This window comes from Lissotriton helveticus, chromosome 1_1 (assembly GCF_964261635.1).
Source record: "Lissotriton helveticus chromosome 1_1, aLisHel1.1, whole genome shotgun sequence".
Classification (NCBI taxonomy): Eukaryota; Metazoa; Chordata; class Amphibia; order Caudata; family Salamandridae; genus Lissotriton; species Lissotriton helveticus.
This window is the reverse complement of record NC_136057.1, coordinates 486,796,739-486,818,667: the sequence shown is the minus strand read 5'-3', so window position 1 is coordinate 486,818,667 and position 21,929 is coordinate 486,796,739. Positions and strand designations below refer to the sequence as shown.

At 46.3% G+C, this 21,929-nt stretch overlaps 1 protein-coding gene across 1 annotated transcript in view; it reads right to left on the bottom strand.

Annotated features, from left to right (window-relative positions):
- POLR3B (RNA polymerase III subunit B) overlaps positions 1-21,929 on the bottom strand; it is a 943,591-nt gene that overhangs the window by 109,595 nt on the left and 812,067 nt on the right. Inside the window, exon 24 of the mRNA XM_078673925.1 lies at positions 3,115-3,218. Within this exon, the coding sequence (XP_078530051.1) occupies positions 3,115-3,218 (104 nt within the window). The remainder of the gene's footprint in view (positions 1-3,114; positions 3,219-21,929) is intronic.

The following is a 21,929-nucleotide window of genomic DNA, read 5'->3' as shown; positions in this document are numbered from 1 at the left end:
GGTATCCAGATGGTTGAATGAAGACCTCAAAGTTCTAGAGTGGGTGTAGTGAAGTATTCGCTTCCTGATGTAGCTGGCACCATTGCCTTGTAGAGCTTTGTGTGTCAGGACCAGAGCCTTGAACGTGATCCTTTTTCTCACTGGCAACCAGTGAAGAGCTCTGAGATGTGGGGACATATGAGTCCTGGGGTTCAGATTAAGGACTAATCTTGCTGCTACATTTAGAAACATCTGCAGGTGGTTTAAAAGATACTCAGGCAAACCAAAGTATTGCACATTTCCGTAATCCAACCTAGAGGTAATTAAGGCCTTGACTACTGTTTTCCTAATGGCAGTAGACAGAGGAGGTAGAAATGTACTCAAAGCTCGTAGTAGGCCAAAACAGATGCCTACCACCACTTGGATTTGATGTTTCATGGATAAAGAGTTGTCAATATGGATGCCCACGTTTTTTACTATATTTTGAGAAGAGGTTGGTGAAAGCATGTTTCGGGGCCACCAGGATCTCCAGTCTTCAGAAGGTGGAGTACCAAAGAAGATAATCTCCGAGATGCTAAATGACCTTCTCTATCTTTTGGCTCGGGCATCTCATGTCCTGAAATTAAATGCACTCCCAAGGGTCGTGAATCTGTTTCAAGCACTTCCAGTCGGTATCAAAACTCCTAACAATTTATCTCTTTGGAGAGAACTAATGGAATGTGTGTATTTGTGTTGGGGGGGAGCACAAGTGCCTTTACGGACACTCTTAGAGATGAGGGCGGGGGCTGACTTGCCCCATTCTTTTGTAATATTACTGAGCAGTATATCTGAGGTTCCTATTGAGATGGTTTGTGAGAGAGAGCAAGAAACACAATTGCTCTTTAATGATTGGGCAGTAGAGGGTGGTTTATATGGGATTAGGCATGCCTATGGAATACATACCTTACAACCACAGTGAAAACAGCCCTGGAGGTTTCAGATTGGGTTCCTGAATGGTGAGGTCTAACCTCATTCCCATTTCCATTTATAACCATACATCACTACGCAAACTTCAACTGAGTCATAGGAGGTGGTAACGGCTTCCAGTGATTGAGAGGGCAGACTATAGAATCCTGGCAGACTTATTCTGCCAGAGGCAGATCACATCAGTTTTTCAGTGCAAATGAGACCACGTCGTATGTGGTGATAGTTTACTGTATTACCAACTTCGGTATCGGGTACTGTACAACCCCCTCTGACCCCTTAGCCCCCACCAGTTCAGAAGCAGCCACTAGGTCACAAACAGTGCTTCATTGGTTGAGAAACTCACCAATTCCTTCTCAGGATCATGGGGACTCATACCCAGAATACACCAGATACACAGAGCACATACCCAGGAAAAAAGAATGGGAATATGAATGAAGGTGAGAGAGAGACCTCGAGGAAAGATAGCAACCTACGTTTGGGTAGAAAGACTAGCATCCCTACTGTGGAATCAGTTAGAGACACTGGTTTATCTAGCAACAACGTAGGGCAATTGTTAAAAAAAGACTTGTGAAACGTCTCAATGATGGACAATAATCCCTTTAAATTGTTAATATGCAATGGCAGAGACGAGAGGTCCAAGGAGTGCAGATCTACAATTAACATTATGGCTCTCTCTACGCATGAAAGGCTATCCTGACTGGGTGTTTAGAAGACTCAGCAAAATGGGAAACTGGAGAAGCTGACATGTAAGAAAAGCCAGCTCTACCCATTCTGGGATAGGCTGCGAACAGTAGTCGCTAATTTCCATAGTAACCAAGGGCATGAATTCTGAATTACACTCAACAATAGCCTGCCTAGAAGTTGCAAGTGCAAAACCAATCCTCTTAACTAGCAGCAAAATGAGCATGCGTCGCATTACTTTTGGGTCACCTGTAAGGTACTGAAAGTCCTGTGAATCAAAGAATGACCTCAGGCTATGCTAATGTAGAACTTAATGAAACAAGAGCCGTGGGCGGTGTACCTTCCACCAAGCACAACTGCCCTGGTATAACAGTTTTAAGATGTTATTGCGCTAAATCGCTTCTATCTCTCCCACAGGAGGATTAGACAGCGCACCATTACGGAGCCTGGAGAACAATGTATGACTTGATTTCTGGCACATTACTAAGCTGGATCATTTACAAAACCATTACGACCAGCAGCCCTGATTTCTTTCAGACAAGTGCACCTTCTCTGGTGGATCTTGGCACAACTGCTGCCGGGACGCCACCACACTGCAGACTATGAAGTGTAAAAAAAGAAGAAAACAACCCAAAGCAGCAGGTCTTTCCTAACTATGCGCCTCGCCTCGTTAAAAAACGCCACATCACAACCGTCCACAGCCCACTACCTTTCGTGTCCCTCGCCTTTGACCCTGTACAGCGCTCTGCTTCCTTTTGTTTAGATTCGTACTACAGGCATACACACATGGAGCACAACAGAAACCTGGCAAGGTAATAGTGTATAATACTGCAATCTTCAATACTGTATCTTGTCAAAGAAACATCCACAGAAACGAAGGTCTTAATAAACATAACTTTTGGACCGACTGACTTTGGCTATTCACAAAGCGCACATAACGCCACAGCGTCCAGTTGTTTTTGGACAAAAAATGCAGCTATGCCGCTGAAAAAAATAATAAGCAAAAAATGATAAGATTTTATAAGTTGAAAAGCAGTATAAGCAATATAGAGCTAATTTTTTTTAACAGCTATAAATGATAAATGAAATAAGCAGAGGCGCAAAAGGATGGAAGACTATAAAACTTAAGGGGCATAAATGAAGTAGAATGCCGGTATGAAAAATAAAAGTGTACAAGAGAAACATAACGTATAGTTCACACGTGAATCACCACAGTTGATAACCAGCCAGCCTTCCTCCCTTCAAATCGGACGTCTTCCTGGTATGGAATAGAAGGTATAAAATAGTCTAAAGGCCCGTGAAGAGCCTTCGCTGCCCTGCAACATCCGAGGCCTCTGTTCAGCACCCGCCGCGCAGCATCATCTATAACTTGTGCGCTTTCCTACCCTGAATGCTCCACCACACTGCAGCAGATAAAAGATTTTTCCTCACAAAAAACACAGTACAAATTGCACAACTTCCCAAAATGCAGGTTTATCATCAACTGACCGTCATGCGCGATGGGAAGCCGTGTGGATTCATGATGATGTCTGGACAGATTCCTGTGTCACAAAATGGCATATCCTCCTGGGGGACAATCAAACCGCAAACACCTAGGAGACAAAGGCGCATCTGTTCAGTTATGAAAAGACAACCGTACGATTTACAGTAGAAACTCAAATTCACGCCTGTGCCACGTGAAACCACAGTTTGAGAAACATGAGCGATCTGCAGCCTCCAACAGAGCAACATTTATCTTTTCGTTTTACAGCCTAATCACCTATCTTCAATCTTTCATGCAATTCATTTCGACTCCCAGACATAAAATACATTGGTGAAAAGTACACAATAGGTTTAGGTCTTGGCTTCTCTTTAAGGTTCAAGGACAAACCATAGCCTTATCTACTATTCGTCTATGATCAATCATGATGCCCATGGCTCGACAGTGTTCTTGGTAACACACTTCACCGTGGTAAACTATCAAATGTAAATCAAGATTAGCTATTCTAGTAAAGCCCATCCGCACACTGGCCCGACCAGTCTGCAGATCTCTAGAGTGGGACCTTTTTCGATGGAAAAGAGACCAGTCCACAGAACAGAGAGGTGCGAGGGCAGTAAGCAATCAGAGGTTAGATATAGTATCCACCAGGAAGAAAGTTACCAAAGATAAGTAACTTGTTCTTCTGACTGATACTTCCAACTACAGATTCCTCCCCTTGTGATCAGATACCAAAGAAGTATCCCACGCCCCCTCAAATGTGGTGGGTCTGTGAAATGGCCAAGACTAAACATTCTTGCAGGTCTGAGTAGGCAAATCGTTGATCTTGACAGACCTGGCTGTCAAGGTACTAGTGCTTCGTAAATGTGTGCACCGATGCCCATGATACAACCTGACAGATAGCCAAGACAGGCACTCCATGTGCCAGTGCAGCAGTATTAGTAACCTTGAGTCGAGTGTAATGAGCCCTCAAAACCTTCAGGTGTCTACCTCTTAAGAATATAGCCGGTTTTAATGTAGAGGACTATTTACCTAGAGATGGGTCTTTTCTGAACTGCCTTGCTATTCTTTGCTCCTTAGAAGCCCACAAAGAGCTGACACTCTAAGGTCTCTGGTACGAATAATGTAGAAACTGACGGGTCTATTGGGATCCAAACGATGGATTCTTTCTACCTCTTTCGAACGTCAGCGCTTTAAGTGGGTCAGGTTTCTCCAGGTCTCAGACCTTTTTAGTAATTATAAGCAGGCATTGAAACAGGTCCCTATCAGACCGTATATTCATGTACTTAATTTTACAGGCAAAAACATTGTTGGATTTAATTAATTTAAAAAAAGTTACGGTTATATATGTAAGCGATTTAATTCCTGTTTATATTTCACGTTTTACTTAATTTTGCATTCCCTAAAAGTGTATGCTATTTCCAGGATGTTGTGTCTTTTTCCTTCTTGTGTACCATATTACCCTTATAAAGGGGCATACTTTGAACTAAGTTGCCTCTAGGTGTTCATAACAGCCTATGATTACGAGCTCTGGAGTTGAGGCTGGAGGCAGTGTGAGTTTCTCAAAGTGCCTGCCAGTGGGTCAGAAAGGTATTCAGAATACAGTTATTCAATCCTTTGTCTCTCTGCACAGTGCGCCGAGAAATGGTCACGTATTCCAGTTGCAATTGTGACTCTATGTAAATGTGCGAATCCGTGCAGACCTGTCTTTACAGGTGACTGGGTGCTCTGTGTATTTGTAGACTGGTGAAGTGAAGGAAATGCAAGGCATGCATTTAGGAGACAGTGAGCAGGGTGCTGAAGAGGAAATAGATGATGTGTAAGATATGCAGAAGGGGGATAAATGGGGAGAAAAGGGGTGTACCTATCTAACTCAGAGTAAACGTAACATCCATGATTAGGACACTCTAAAAACCAGTACCCTTTCCACAAGCCATAGGTATGTTTAATTTACAGTCTCATAATTTCAGATTAGAAGGATTAGAAGCATTTTACATTTTAAATATTTGCAACAGAGGGGTCTGGTGCTGAACCAGTAGTGGTCTAATACCACCATTGCAGGTATTTTGTAATCTCTTCTGAAATCTGAGAGTATTGGAGAGATCCCCTTGATGTTGGGCCCACTAGGACGTCAGATCCCACTGCAGAGCCCACATACGCCGCCTGGCATGCTCTACGATCAGCATACAGGAGGCCAGCAACCCTAGTAGCCTCAGAGTTGAGCTCACTGAAATACAGGACCTAGGCTGAAAGATCAGGATCATAGCCTGAATGTTCTGGAATCTGTTTGCCAGGGGGAAGGCATGAAACCGAACCGTGTCCGGAATAGCTCTGATGAAAGGGAGCATCTGAAAAGAAGATAGGTGTGACTTCGGGATGTTGATAGTGAACCCCAAAGATGACATGGGGTTCATAGGCTTCCTGTAAGTTCAACCGCACCCTTCAGTCTCTAGGGTCGAGGGCAGACGAGATCTGGGCTAATGTGAAGAGTTTGAATTTCGCCTTCCAGAGGAAGGAGTTGAGAGGATCAGGTCTAAAATTGCACCAAGGCCTCCATCTTTCTTGGACACCAGAAAGTAGCGTAAATAGCAACTACAACCCGCTTCTGGCACAAGCACCCTCTTGATAGCATCTGAGACCCAAAAGGCTACCACTTCCTGCCTCAAAATGTAGAGATGGTCCTCCATCAGTTGCTGGGGGGACAGTGGAAGGAGCGGCGAGGATGAAAGTCAGGGTAAGGCATAGCCCCGGCAAACAATCTATAGAACCCACATGTCCGAAGTAATTTCCTGCCAACCATTGGCAAATAGGTGGATTCTGCCCCCACCCCTAGGTTTCTGTGCTCCTGTAAGGGCACGCTAAAGAGGTTTGGCAGAGGGGTGGTAGACTGGACAGTCTGTTGACCTTGGCTGCGAGGGCGGTGGGCACCTCGGCCTTGACTGCAAAACTGCTGAGTTTCCTATGGAGGCTGGACAGGGTGGCAGTATGGGGCAGCTCAGCCAAAGCCACAAAAAGAGCAGTGGAAATGCTGCAGTTGGCGAGGTAGGGTGGAAAGGCCCAGAGAGCGAGCAGTAGCCTTATTCTTTTGATAATGCTCTACAGCGAAATCAGCCTTGCCCCCTAACAGGTGGGTCCTATAAAAGGGCATGTCCATCAATAAGGACTGGACAGTGTCAGAAAACCCAGTCAATCAACACCACGCAAGGCAGCGAATGGCAACACTGGTACCTCTGGCCCGCCTGATGGAATCAGTGGTGTTCAAGCCACAACAAATCATACATTCAGCTGAATGACAACGGTCTTGAATTTCCAGAGAGAGAACAGGTCGAATATCTTCAGGTGCACTATGGAGGACTTATGCCATCGAATTCCATGTAGAGTTAACAGAGTAGAGCGCCACACTGATGGAGGAAAACATGCGTTTGCCAAATGCTTCCGCCAGCTTAGATTGGCTGTAGGGATGTATGAGGAAACATGCCTTTTGCATGTTTAATCAATATGTTTTGCACCATTTTGACTACTAAGAACTAGTGTAATGGCTCTGAAATGCCCTATGCCCTGCTAATGAGGAATCAGTGCATTTGCTTTGGCCCTTAAAAGGGTACATGGTTGATCGGATTATACCTAATTGGCATAGCTTAACTTACTTGTAAGTCCCTAACATATGGTACCATGGGTACCTTTGGCCTGTAAGTTTAAGTGTCGCTCATGGACTGCAGCACTAGTTGTGCCACCACGAGTATGGCAAAGTTAAACAGGTCTCCTAGATGGTCACTGCAGACTTGTTGAGCAGTTTAAACTGCTAACTCGACTCTGCCATTGAAAGCAATGGCAAAGCCCAAACCTCCCCTTTTAATGTATACAAGTCACCCCTACAGCAGGCCTACCAGGTCCTAAAGGCAGAAAGAAGAATTTATGTTTTACATGTTCTAACAGTACAAACATGCAATTGTCATTTTTACTATGAGGTTGGTAGCTCCTTTGACAAGTATATAGTTACAGGATGACACCTCAGCCCTACTAACTTCTGATTGAGACTACTGATGCTGGTACTACAAGCTATCAAAAGAATCAGTGTATTAAATTTGATTTATTGTTTAAATTGAATTTAATGTCACTGATGGGCAAAGTGCAACTTTGATAGGTTGCCACTTTGGTTGCCCATGGTTTCCAGTGTCTGTTTCTGATTACTTACAAAGACTGTCCTTCAAGCCAGCCTTCTGCTCTCCTGGGGAGATGTGTGAACGACTCCCAGGATAAGTAACAATAGAGACCTGCCACTGGAGGAGGTGTTACCTCCTCCTGGCTGGAAGCCACATGGGGAGTTGGCCCAAAAGGTGAGCTTCAGAGGGAAAGCCGCCTATGAAGGGCATACACATGGGCATACACATGGGAGGGGCTGCTCTATTGTTTAGGTAGACACGCTGGCAGCAGAGAGAGCAGGAAAACAGTTGCCAAACCATTTTTTTCATGGGCGTGTAGCCCCCTGGTAGCCACACTGGTAGGGCGGCCTACCAAGCTCCACACACCAGGAAAGGGGTACTGACATCTTGGGAGTGGGCAGAATAGAGCACTCAGGGATAGCTAGATGCCACAATTCACAGGATGTTGTCATCAGGCAGGATGGAACTAAGTAGCACATTGGCTAGTGACTGCAACCTCCCCCAGGTGCACTTTATTGAACATACAAGGGACACCCCTGGCATACAGAACTCAGATGTCGCTTGGACTGGAGAAGAGAGACTGCCCTGCTGAACCTGGAGCCAGCTATGAAGAGGCTGTACCGAAGTTGGACTGCACCTGCTGCTCCAAGGGCTAGAGAAGAAAGGTATGTGCTTGTAGGGTCTTGCTCATGGAGAAGTCGTCCACCGAACCCAGCCAGAAGCAGATACTCCAAAAGTTAGTTGACCGACTTCCTGTTCGCAGCAGAGGGCCGAAAAACGGAGGAAGCTTGCCTGAGTGAGTTAATAGACCAGATTAGTGGATCGTCACTCCTCGTCACAGATCGAGACCCATTGCTCAAAAGTTGCACTTGAGTCTGCCGGACCCGGGAGAGTTGTCAGAGTACAGACTAGTTGCTTGGAGGAAAAGTTAGCACAGAAAAAAGAGAACTACTGGTGTCATTGTGCCTAGTGACCAATAGTCCAGTGGCTACTGGACTTTTGCTGGATCAAAGAGGACTTCAAGGGATATCGACCCCCTGGGCTGGGGGGGGCGGGGTGCATGGGGATTTCCCAGGAAGTCGTGACTCGGCACGTGTCTGAAAGCCCGATATCCGCGGCCTCCTCTGGTGTGCGAGATCGCATTTGTGGGTGTGCTGGGATCGAACCCAGACGTGCGGCGGTGCCGCTCCTTTCTCCTTATACCGCGGTGCACCGCTGACCCCGACAGAGGAAGCGGTGCACGGGTGCAGGCTGAGGGCAGAGGCACTCCTCTGCATTGTTAGAATTCCTCGCTCCGGCAGAGCTGATGACAGTTTCTCGTCGAGCAGACTGTCAGTTTCTTAGGGGAGCAGTATAGTGATGAGCTTTAGGCAGTAATTATATTGTAGTAACGGGCTCCAGCAGTGCGGTTCTTCCGTGGAGCAAATAGCGATTGGGCAACAAGCCTTGGCACAGCCATTACACCTAGTTACCTGCGTTGGAGCAATTTAACAATCCTATTTGTTTTTCTGGGTCATTTCTCCATTGGCCAACTCATTCTCTGCTCCTCCTAAATTTTCCCTATAATGGAGGGTGAATTTAATTCTTGGGAACCAGAGGAGGAGGATCAGTCACTTCTCCCCAATTATTTGAGGTTGGTGGATGCAATAGACGCATCGTTAGTGAGGGTGGTTTCCTCGGCCCTTGAACTCCTGAGCCGCCGTATCATTGAGCTTACGATCCGGCGCAGAGTGGTCTCCTCTACTGAGGGTGACTGGTCTGATACCTTGCCCCCCAATGCAAAGGAGCCCTCTAAAGGTAAGGGAAAGGCCAAAGCCCCGGCCAAGGCTACCAGGGGTACCACTTCATCCGATGCCTTTGAGAGGCTGTGCCAGGCCTTCCATAAGAGACGCCTGGATGGCCGAGAAAGGCAAGAGGATTCCCAAAAAAAAGAATATATAAAAAAAAGGGGGGGCCACATCCTTTAAGAAGGCAAACATAGTATCACTCTTTGGGTGTTAACATAAAATTGTGTTTAATGCATGTGATATATGAATTGAAAGTGAAATTAACTTATTGCTATGGACTATCTGGCAGAGAAAGAACCAAGTTACATGTCAGTTTATGTCTTCATATGTCATTATGTTTGTTTCCTGTTTTCCCCTGATTTTTGCAGGCCTTTTCTGACTCCTGTGAAGTTCAGTGAGTCACCACGGACAATATCCGTGAGTATTATTTCTGAAAAAATCTATTTTTCACACTGAGATCCTCACTGGAGGGTGCACCTTAGCGAGCGCACACCACCGGAGGACCCCTTGAGGTTTTTATATTTAGGTCCTGACGAATGCTGAGCGAACTAGAAATTCTAACAGCAGAAACATGTTGACCAATTGAATTCAGGACACGTGTTTCTTAATACAGAACCTGGGTTTGTCCGCCTTACACAGATTTTAAACCCAATACTGGTTGACCTTTATTAAAAAAAATGTATGGGTTACAACCATGTATTTTTTTATTTCACTCACAGTTTAATTCACATGTCAGTTAGAGCACTGTTGCACACACCATCATCCCGCTCCGCTGTAATTCAGGCATTGTAGCACGCTGGGGAGGCACTCGGTCACCCCAGCGGGGACCCTATGATGGAGCATGTCACAAACTAGTGGTGAGTGAGGGTCCTTTTAAAAAGAGAAAGAATTTTCTTTCTCTTTTTTGTTTGCACAAGGGCTAAGGTTGCCCTTTTTGGGTGTTTTTATCATCTTGGTTTGTTTTTTTAGGGGTTAAAAAGAAAAGAGAATACGCGGATACTCTTTTACATATTCTACAAATCCTTTTTTTCAATTTTTCACAAAGTCACTCTTTAGTTTTTCAACAAATATTTGATAGGGGCACAGGAGTGATTGTCCACGCCCTTACTCTCTAGTTGATGTTCTTGTTTGACTGACTGGCTCCCCACAACTGAGCGATGTTCCGCTTTGCTACCATACACGCCAGTGTCACCCATTGTTTCCCATATGCATTCAAGACCGTGGGTTCCCACACATTCAGTATACATCTCCGGGCCTCCGGCCTTATCTCCACACCCAAAGCGTCTCGTATCTCGTCATGAATCTTTGTCCAATACTCCTGCACTTCCGTGCAATGCCAAAGAATATGCATAAAGGTGCCGAGTTCTCCACACCCCCTTCGGCACTCACCATTCTCCATTCTCTCCATCCGCCCCATTCGTACCAGGCACGGCCCTGTGACATACGACCTATGCAAAATCTTTAATTGTACCAATCGAAGTCGCATTTGGATCGCAACCACCCTCGGGGAGGAGATAGCCTGTGTCCAGTCTAGCTCCACCCCATCTGCACTCCACTGTGTCCTAATATGTTCCAGCGGGTCCTCCATATTATTAATAAGCTTTTTATATATTAAAGAGATTGTCTTCTCTGGGAGGTATCCGTCTAACACTCGATCCTCGAGAGGAGAGGCCTTGGGAAGTTCGGCGTCTTTAGGTATGTGTGTGAGGAGGGCGTGTTTGATCTGGAGGTAACGGTAGAACTATCATGCAGGCTGTACTACTGCTCGAGAGAGGCGAATGTATGCACTGTACCCCCTCCCCACATGTCCTTAATCTGAGCGATCCCGATAAGATCCCACTTGTCGAATCCCTTGGTCTTCCACAAGCCCCCTAGTCTCTCCGAATTCCATAGGGGGGGTGGCCAAGGTGAAGGTTCAGGAACTCGGGCTTCCCGAGGGATCCGACTGACATACAAACGGTTTCCTCTACGTGCTGGGCGTGGGGGAGATTGCCCCGTCTGGTGGACCTCCCGCAGCTGTATTCCCAAGCCCTCCCACTTCCAAACGCCACTTGGCTCCCGATTACCGGGGAATCCACTGTGCGCCGAACGTTAGCCAAGTTTCACTTAGACACCATCGGGGATCTGTTCCCAGAAGGGCACGCTTTCACACTGACGGAGGATCATAGATTTACTGAGAGGACGTTCATGGACTCTTTTGCCCTCACTAGACTACGCTCCCTGCTGCGCGCTTCCTTCCCTTCGTTTCCCCTGCCCCCTGAGGAGATGACACCCATAACTTTCGTTATTCAGCACCCTTCGGGTACTCACCTGGTCTCCAAATTGTACCGACTGTGCTGCGATCTCCTCCCCTCCCGAGATCAGACTGTGCGCGCTGCTTGGGAGGCCGATCTGGGATACTCTATTTCTGACGAACAATGGTTGTGGTGCTGCAGAGCTATCAAAAATGTGTCTATTAATAGTAAACATAAACTCTTACACTTCAAATTCCTACGTAGGTTATATTTTACTCCAGCGCGACTACACAGAATAGACCCAGCACGCTCTCACAACTGTCCCAAATGCAGTGGCCAATTCGCTGATTTTGCTCATCTTTCTTGGACTTGTCCTAAGCTACATGACTACTGGTCCAGTGTACATGCTACCCTTGGCGCCATGCTCAATTTAACCCTGGTCCCGATCCCTGAAATCGCCCTTCTGGGTTATGTGGCAGAGTTCCCGAGGGCTGTGCGCAGGCTGGTGGCGCTGGGATTTCTCCTGGCCAAAAGAGAAATTGCGCTGAGATGGTGTGACCGGCGTCCCCCTTCTCACGGCTCCTGGCTCCGGAGCATGGCCCATTGCAACCTCAACAGCACTGAATACTCAGAAATGGTCCACTCGACATCCAGACCGGTCGACATCTGGGGTCCATATCGGGCATACATAGCGAGCACAGCTGAGAGTACTCAACTTTCGCCTGCCCCCAAGATGGCCCCGGAAGGTATTGGTTAAAGGGTGGGAATGGACGCTGTGGCTGGTCACTTGTTATCTCCGCACTTAATGGGTGCGCCCCTTGCTGGGTTATGGCTCATCACGCTCGCCAGTTTGGTGGAACTGGGTGGGTCTGTCGCCCTAAATGCTCAATGTCGATATAGTTCCCTGACGTTGGCCTTTTTTCCTATGTTGGCTGCATGTTTGGAACATGGTTGGTTAGTGTTGCACTTACTTGTTGAGACTGAAGTGACACCTTTTGAATCATCAAATCATATTGCATTGGTCTGCTCTATTTTCTTTGTTTTTTCTATTTTTCTTTCTGGATGAAAATGCCTACTCTACTTGCATGTTGTTTCATGATGCTCCTGAAAAAGAAAACGTTCTACTGTGACGATGCACCACGTCTATATTGCACACGATGTGCGCTGCGATGTATACTTTACTTCCAAACGCCTCCGGGCCTCCGGGCTGTCGGTACCAAGGCTGTGTCAACTTATCGTCCATCTGCTTGGCATCAGGCATATCACGCTGCTGGCCTCCGGGTTGTAGGCGCAAACAGCAGTGTACCGTTTGCAACATCCAATAAACAGTTGAACGCAAAAAAAAAAGAAAAAAAAAAGTATCAGGAACTCTTAAGCAAAAAGTCCACTGTACAGACTTCTCTACACCAGAAGGTCTTTTGAGCAATATCTTACTTGTCGAGAAGAAGGACAAGGGGTTCAGGCCGGTGATCAGTCTCCGAGACTTCAATCAATGGGTGGTGTATCGCCATTTCAAAATGGAAGGCATCCACCTTTTCAGAGATGAAATTGCTCCCCAACGACTGGCTCATGAGGCTCGACTTAAAAGATGACTACCTTACCATACCTATTTTCCGACCCCCACAGACTATTTCTTAAATTACAGTGGGGCGGCTCATCTACGAGTATACATGTCTGCCGTTGGGTCTATCACCAGCTCCTTGGTGCTTTACCAAGGTGCTGAGACCAGCTATGGCTCTGGGCTAAAGGTGTTCGTCACATCGTGTACCTGGACGATATCCTTTTGATGCACCAGGTGAAACACACTATGGCCTCGAAACTCCGACTGGCTCAGAACCTCCTGCAGAGCCTGGGTTTTGTCTTGAACAACCAGAAATTGGTTTATGTTCGGCCCAACAGATGTCTTTCTTGGGCTACGAGGTTTATACGGTCCGCCAGTGCCTCAGTTTACCCCAACGAGAGATGTGTTTGATCCGCAATGAATTGCGCCGGACCCTGGTGAGAGAAAGGTTCTCGTTACGTCATCTAGCCTGGATCGACGGCCTACTCTCAACTTCGACACAAGCAATCTTTCCAGGCTCAATACATTATCAGGCCCTACAACGCTTAAAGACGCAACACCTGCATCGCGGTCTCTTGTATACACAGGAGATCTCCCTCTCTCAAGAGGAGCGTACCGTGCTCCACTGGTGGCTCGAACATATGCAGGCCTGGAATGGGATGGCCATTTTCGGATCAGTATTGGACTTGGTGATCGAGTCAGAAGCCAGTCATCTTGGGTGGAGCGCCCGTTGTGGAGACGTTACACAGGTGGGCACTGGTCCGAGCACAAGCACGAGCAATCGTTACACATTAATTGCTTTGAGCTCCTGGCCGGGTCCTTCGCGATTTGCAGCCTAGCAGCTGACAAGGTCTCCTGCGCCATCTAACTAAAGATGGACAATATCTTGACGGTGAAATATATCAATCGGCTAGGAGGCACTCAGTCCAAACTTTTGGCAGATTTGGCCAAAGAATTCTGGGAATACTGCCTGACTCACAAACTGTCGGTCACGGCGGAATATCTTCCAGGCTCCCTCAACGAGACAGCTGATTGGTATTCCAGACACCTACAGGATTACAGTGCTTGGAAGCTGGATCCGTCTCTCTTCCAGACCCTGATGATTCGGCGGGGTCCATGTCAAGTGGACCTCTTTGCATCATGTCTCACCTTCCAGATTCCTTATTTCTTCAGCTGGCGCCCGGATCTCCTAGCGGAGGCGACGGGTACCTTCTTGCAGGATTGGACCATGCTACGGGGTTCTGTGTTTCCCCCATTTGCCATGATTCCCAGGCTTTAGTCTGGAGGCAGAAGGTGGAGATAATTCTGGTGACGCCGTGTTAGAAGTCTGGTATCCAGTTCTTCTGGAACATTCTATGGATTTTCCAATCTAACTTCCCCAGACTCCTCACCTTCTGACGGATGCTCAGGGCAACTTGCACCCTATGGTTCGGGAGGGCAGCCTCCATCACATGGCTTGGAAGATTACAGGGGACATTGGGAGGTCCCGGACCTTTCAGCAAGAGCTTTGTCCCTTATCAAGAAGGCATGGGCAGAATCTACGGTCAAGCGCTACAGATCATCTTGGAGGAAGTGGTCACGCTAGTATGTGCGACAGGGTTTGGATCTCGTGGGGGCCGATGTGATTCATGTGGTCAACTACTTGTCGGAGTTAGTGGATCAGGGCTTAGCATACCGCTCGATTAACACGGGTAGATCCGCAATTTCAGCAGGCCACTTGCCCATTCATTAGGTTCCGGTGGGGGACCATCCCCTGGTCTTTAGATTGCTGAAGGGCATATGCCTGTCATTTCCTCCCCGTCCTAAGTACTCCTACTTGTGGGATGTTAGTACGGTGCTACGTCTTCTACAACCATGGTAATACAATCAATACCTTTCCCGTAAGGAGCTGACAGGTAAGTTGGCGATGCTCCTTTGTCTGATCTCATGCAAGCGAGTATCGGATGTCCGAGGCTTGGAGGTGACAGGGCGGGTGTTCACACCGGAAGGGATGTCGTTCACAGTGGCGCAACGTACAAAGTCTAACACCAGAGTGGTTCACTATCCGGCCTTCCCAGGTCACTGGAAGTTGTGTGTTGTGCGATGTATTAGGTCATACGAGATGATGACCTGCAGAGGTATCACAACTATTTCTTTCGCTCAAAAAAACCTTTCAAACCTGTGATAGCCGCCACAATTGCCTGCTGGGTGCTCCAGGAAGCGGGCATTGACACTTTGGCCTTTTAAGCCCACTCAGCTAGGGGAGCCATGGTTTTGAAAGCCTTCGCCCTGGGCGGGGGGAGGGGCGGGCGAAGGACATCCTCAGAGCAGTGGATTGGTCCTCGGACTCCACCTTTAGGACCTTTTATTTTAAACCTATCCTGAGCATGGCTTATATGGTTGTCGATCAGCTTTGAACTATCATAATCTGAGTACCGGTCCTGACATAGAATATAACATAGTGAACTCTTATTGTGTTGATTGCTGATTACTCTGCTTCATTGATGTTCTATTTCAGGGATAACAATTAGTTATCAAATTGCTGATATTATTTCTTTTATTTTCAGGATCCGATCGGAAACAAGAGTATTTACAGCACGTCGGATCATGTGTTTCGCTCGAAAAAAGAGGAAGTGATATTCCTTGATGTTGTGTATATGGGGCTGCCTCTATGGTTATTTTGCACTGTGAAAAGACTCAAGGGATTTGTAGTTTTTTTTGTTATTGGTTAAGGCCGCTTAGCAATAAAATGACGAAAGAGATAAGCATAATCTTCGCATTATCCGTCCTTAATAGAATTTAAACTTTGGTGTAACTTTTTGTTGAAAAAGTTTCTAAGGGCAAAATGTGTTGAATATGGCAATGCTTGTTCACAGCTGGGTGAAAAGTCTTGATTTATTGTTTCTTACCAAGCTCTATTTCTTGAACCCTCTGGTATATCTTTTTCTTTTTTGGTGTCCATAAAATCGTAAAAATATACCTATCTTTGGTATACTGATAATTGGTGTTGGATTTCTTGGAGAGTCATGTTTCTTGCTTCTTCTGTTGTTTTGGTGCTGTTTGAATGGTTTCCACGTATTCTTTTGGGAAAACCCGGCTGCTCTAAGCCACAGCTAACCAGGGTTGAGCTACCTTTTAACAAACAAAACCTGACTGGTCCTAGAAGGTTGCTAGTGTATTACACAGCGAGGTCTCACAAACACACCATATAATAAACCCCATTTCCTCACAGAGGAGAGGTAGGAAATGTGTTGAGGGTTTAGTTCTGCTGGTGAAAGCTTGCACCGCCAGGCTCTTTAGGTTACTGGTGCTGCAAGAGAAAAGCAGGGTCACCTAGGGCAGGGCAATTGCACCTGGCAATTTGTTGATTGACTGGAGGACCAGAACAAGGTTTGTCCCAAGCACCCAATAAGGTATCGGTCAGCGCCTTGTTATATGGAAGAAGGGACCCAGAAGACGTTTACCGTGGTAGGAGGACTTCTGTCAGGACATTAGTCTTAACCTCCAAAGTGTGGAGCTGCAGGAATCCCCAAGGTGTGGAACTGCAGGACAAGTACTTCAGACGCTCTATGCATCACCAGGGCGTAGAAGTGGATTTCTCTGTGTCTGAACCAGGGGATTTCTCTGTGGCTGGACAAGTAGACCAGTTTCAGGAATGTATTGAGACAACAAGCCTGCTGTAAGTCTTCGTACCAATTATCATTCTGGTAGGGTTGAGCGAACTCCTCACATGGGTCATAATCCTTGTCAGAGTCTGAAAGGCTATGGGCCATTAGTTGTGTAGCCTTCACAAGTAAAGGGTCCACATTCAACCCTTCACTAGGTACCAAACACCCCATTATAGCCATTGACTCTTTCAGGGTAGCGAAGCAGAGCAGTCCAAGGCCTACTCAGGGGAAGTGGTGTTGGCTAGTGATAAGCATTCACTGGCACATGTTAAAAACACTCACTAAGTGACTGTCCAGTTTGTACTTTTTTTTTAGAATAGGAAAAGTATATTTATTACACACACACACTACGTAATTCTATGCAGTAATATTCAAGCATACATAAGGCTGGTGGAAATACCTTTGGCAACATTACCATCCTTGAAAATCGGCTATTTTTAGCATTTACTCATCCTTGCTGGGGAGTTAACTTAAACTGGAAGGAACAGGTATTCTGTTCATTCAGAAAGTGAATGAGCAACAAAGACTCCTTTAAATCTGATTTTTGTCTTGACACATTTTCTGCTGTTCAAGGACAGAGGTCGAATGTCAGTTTGTCTTTTGATTAATTGTTGCTTATCTGTTCCTGGAAAATGGTGTTTAGTTCTCTTTTTCTTATTATAGGTAGTGCTTTTTGTCAAGTGAGTTATCTGACAATAATTGTTTAACAAAAGGGTGCAAAATGTCAGTTTTTTATCTAACACAACATTTAAACAGTTTGTAAATGAATAGTAAAAGTATTTAAAAATATATCTGGAATTATGAAATAACTTTGTTTTGTAATTCAGAAGTGAAATGAAAATGAAATGAAAAATTACATTTCTATAGCGCATAACTACCCGGAGGCCTCGCAGCGCTTTAGACTGATTACTGTGTCGGGCCAACGGGTACCTAATACGCTTTTGCAAACAGGTGGGTCTTCAAGGCCTTCCTGAAGGACTGTAGGTTGCTGTTTTCTCTCAGGGTAAGAGGCAGAGAGTTCCAAAGCCTTGCCGCTGTGTGGGTAAAGGAGCGGCCGCCCCATCTGGCCCTTTTAACTTTGGACGAGGTTGCCAGATGTAGTGTACCAGAGCGAAGAGCTCTGGAGGGGGTGTAAGGTGAAACTAGAGAATGCAGAATAGCAGGGCCAGTTCGATGGAAAGATTTGTGCAAAATGCACATGGCTTTAAACTGCGTTCGAGCAGCCACCGGGAGCCAGTGGAGTTCTTTTAGCGCCTTCCTGGCAGATTGCCAGCGAGGGATGTTGAACAACAATCGGGCGGCACAGTTTTGGGTGACCTGGAGCCTGTTGAGACCACTGCCGCAGGGGCTCCCAGATATAACACATTTCCATAGTCCAGGCGAGAGAGTATAAGGGCCTGCACCATGACCCTCCTCGCCTGGATTGGGAGCAGAGGGAGCACTATGCGGAGCATTTTCATCAACCCAACGCAGGTGGAGGCAGTTTTACTGGCTTGAGCTGAGAAATCCAGTGCTTTGTCGAGCCAAATTCCCAAGCTCTTTATCAGGGGTTTAGGGGGAGGGGGGGCACCGAGACATGAGGGCCAGATGGAAATTAAGTTGGTCAGAGAAGAATTGCCCAATAACATGATCTCGGTTTTCTCCCCATTGAGTTTAAGGTGGGAAGATTGCATCCACTTAGCAACAGCCTCTAGACAGGGGCCCAAGATGTTAGATGAACCCTCCGACTGGTCCAGGGAGACCACCAGTTGGGTATCATCGGCGTATGTAATAATCCGCACACCAAACGGGTGGACTATCCCCTCTAGAGGCTGCATGTAAATGTTAAAGAGGGTGGGGCTCAGGGAGGAGCCCTGAGGAACACCACAGCTGAGCGGATGCTTAGATGAAACCACCTCGCCCTCAAACACCCGAAAAGATCGCTCGTCCAGGAAGGAGGTCAGCCACGCAAGGGCCGCGCCCGACACACCCATGCTCTTCAAACGATGTAATAATGTGGCATGGTTAACTGTGTCGAACGCGGCACTTAGATCGAGCAGAATAATGGCTGTTTTTCCTCCCTGGTCCATTATGGCTCTAGCTGCCTCCGTTACTGCCAGAAGGGCAGTCTCAGTACCATGCTGAGGACGAAACCCCGTCTGAGAGACACGTAGTAGACTATTAGATTAGAGATTAGAAGTGTGATGCAAACAAAGATTTACATAGGAGCAAAACAAATCAGAACACTTTACTTGGTAATGTGCAAATGACACATGTTAGCAGAAAACTGAGTTCCAAACATTGTAGACTTGTAGTTTTAAAACCACATGTTAGTGGGCATTTCAATGTAAAATCCGCTGATTGCAAATTATAGTGCGCTGCTACTTTATGCTTTAGTTCTGTATTTATTAAAAGTGACAGTTTTTAAACATAAGTTGAGACACATTTCTGCCCCCGCACTGATGACAATGCAGTTAATCAATTGAGGCAAGTCAGCAGTCATGTGTATCCTATATGTGGCTAGATTTGTATTACATACAGAGCAAAAGTTAAGTCTATTAAATCAAACAAAAGAGTTTTCTGTACAGGAGAAATTCTGAACTCATGTATTTGAAGGTACTCTCATATGTGATAAAGAAGAAAATGGCGTCTCAGTGAATTAAAATACTTGCCCAGGATCACATAATTTGAAACCAGTTTCTGGGTCAAGAACATTATAATTGATTATTTAAGTAACTAGACCTGCAGGTCTAGTACATTTTTAGGATTTTTCGAGGCCCGAATGACCCCAAACATCCCAGTGCACCCCGGTACAATACAGTACATAACCATATAGGGAGGGGGTGTCACTTTACATCAGGTCAATGGGGAGAGGATGTAGCCTTACGGCTAGAGCGGTTGACCTCGAAGCTGAGGAACCGGGTTAGAGTCTCGGCAACGACTCAACATCCTGCGATTCTGGGCAAATCACTTAATCTCCCCGTGCCTAACAAAAATGAATGTGTCCTCGTGTAACGAAACTCGTGCTCCTGTAAAGCGCTCTGATATCCGATGTCTCAGGTCTAGTTCGCGCTATATAAAACTCTGCAAACATTATAAGTGATAAAGCATTGCAATCATCTGCACACATTGTAATTAGGGCTTCTGGTTTTATGGTATTTATTATTTTGACAGTTAATTTTGTATTTATGCATATTTATTGACAGTCTTTAGCCCAAAAAGGCATCAGGGGGTTCCTCCTTTCAGTTGTCAATGGCTTCCGTCATCTATTTAGTGTGTCCATCTCTAACAAAAAACCCTCTCCCCTTGTGCAAGAGTTTTTAAGCGGGGGTAGAACGTTCTAGAAGCCAGGCTCCCCTGGCCAAAAATCAGGGTGCCACATCACTTCTCCACACCTGTCCCAACCCTCCTGCATCTCATCTGGGTGCATCAGTTCCACCCCCACTGACATTACTACCAGGGCCTTTCCCACCAAACCTTTAAAGAAGAGCCCTCTCTTATGTTGTCTCCAGTGGTATGGGCTCCTTCCTTCACTGGGCCTGGGCTGTCCCAACCCTGGTACAATGCGACAGTTAATTAACAGATGCAGATTTTCATCCACACCCCTTCCTCCTCTGGAGCTAAGTTAAACACTGTTACGTGCTCCCGTTGTGTGGGGAGACCATTGTTCCTTCTACCGGAGAGCAATGTAATTTACTTGGCCCAGCAAGGTGAAAAAAAGCCTGAGCCCTGATCCGAGCCAGAAAAATATGATAATTCTGGATGGCCCATAAGATTTACAAATAATGCTCCTTGAGACTTGCATATTTGATCTTGGCGCATGCTTTTCACCCCAATTCCATAACTCGCTAGACTTTGTAGGCCAAAGAGAAACACAACTGCCCTCTAAGGCAGATTTCACCCTATGTATGTAATAAAAGTTACTGCAAAAAAAAAAACAGTAAACCACACTGACTTTCCCTATGAGTATCCACTGTTATTATAAGGCCTACGCCAGGTCAAATACTAACTCTGCGGAGTCCCTTTTGCACCAAGCTATCTGAGCACAGTTACCATGCTGCGCACAATGGTAATCTCACAGGAGCAGCTCTTACACTTGCACACAGGTTCACGTGTAACCAGCCAAATCCCTCTGACCATTGCTGAGTCTCTGCGGGCTTATCTTAAAAAGGTGGACACTGGCGGTAAACATGCAGTCTGTTTACCCTGAGTAAACCTTTATAAATAAATAAATAAATGAAAAAGTCCAAAACCAGATTATCAAAGAGTGAAAAACCTGGGCGGATTACATTGGCAGAACCAATTTTGTTACGGAGTCCTAACCAAAAATGGAATGCAACGTATGTGTTCTCATTTGTGGAGGTCGTAAATCAAGTGGGGTAAGTGGCTCCTTGAATGAGGTTGGACAAGCGTCAGAAAAAACTATCGGGGGCCTCCTCCTCTGGCGTTAATGGAGTTGGCATTGACATCAAAGTGCCTGGGACTCGACTAGGTTCTGGTGCCAAAAGCGGGGTCAGGAGTAGAGCCAGAGGCAAAAAAAGGCTCAGAGGGACAAATTGACACAGAGGGTTAACCTGTTAGTGGTAATTCAGATGAGGAACTTAGTAGCTGCTTGAGGCCTGAAGCCATGCCAGAGGACGTCAGTAAGGATCCAGAAGAGCCAGAGCATGGCTGACCAGAACTCTTTGATCTAATGTAGTGTGGTTGTAGACCCCGGAAACTGTTTACACCGGAGCCAGAACCGGGATTGGCTCCAAAGTTGGCTGAATACGGCAGTGAGATTGAGAGTTGTGATGCTGTTCCCTGCAAATGTGAGCAGTGTGAGAGAGCGCATTCCGACTTCGATTTCTTGTGTTTCTTTTTCACTTACCGGACTGTTTTTACCGCGATAAGCCATGCTGCTTCTTCAACTATGGGAATGAGAACCGGATCGGGATCGAACTTTGGACGCAAAAAGCGAGTTGGAGCGGTCTATGCAAGGAATCTTTTTATACTTGGCGATGTAAAGCTTTGCCTCATGGTCTAGTATGGCTTTTAGGTTTATTAATGTGCAGTCATTGCAGGCCTTGGAGTTGTGGCCCGACCCCAGGCACCACAGGTACACCCGTTAGGGATCTGTCATAGACATTTGTTTACAAATATTTCCAGTTGTTTTCTATAGTTCCATGGGCCCAACATCAAGGGGGCCTTTCTGACCACACTCCGATCTTGGAGGAGACTATGAAAAATCTGCAGTGGTGGTTACTGGACCACAACTGGGTCAGTGTCAGACTCCTCTCCCTTCCCCACCTGGAGTTGACCTGGTGACCGATGCACCGCTTCTGGGTTGGGGTGGTTGGGGCAGCCATCTGAAAGCGGTGGAGATCAGAGGCATTGGGTCTCTGGGAGAGTCCTGGCTCCACATCAACCTTCTGTGGCCCTTTCGCTAAGTATCTTTTCTTTAATTATTTGTTGT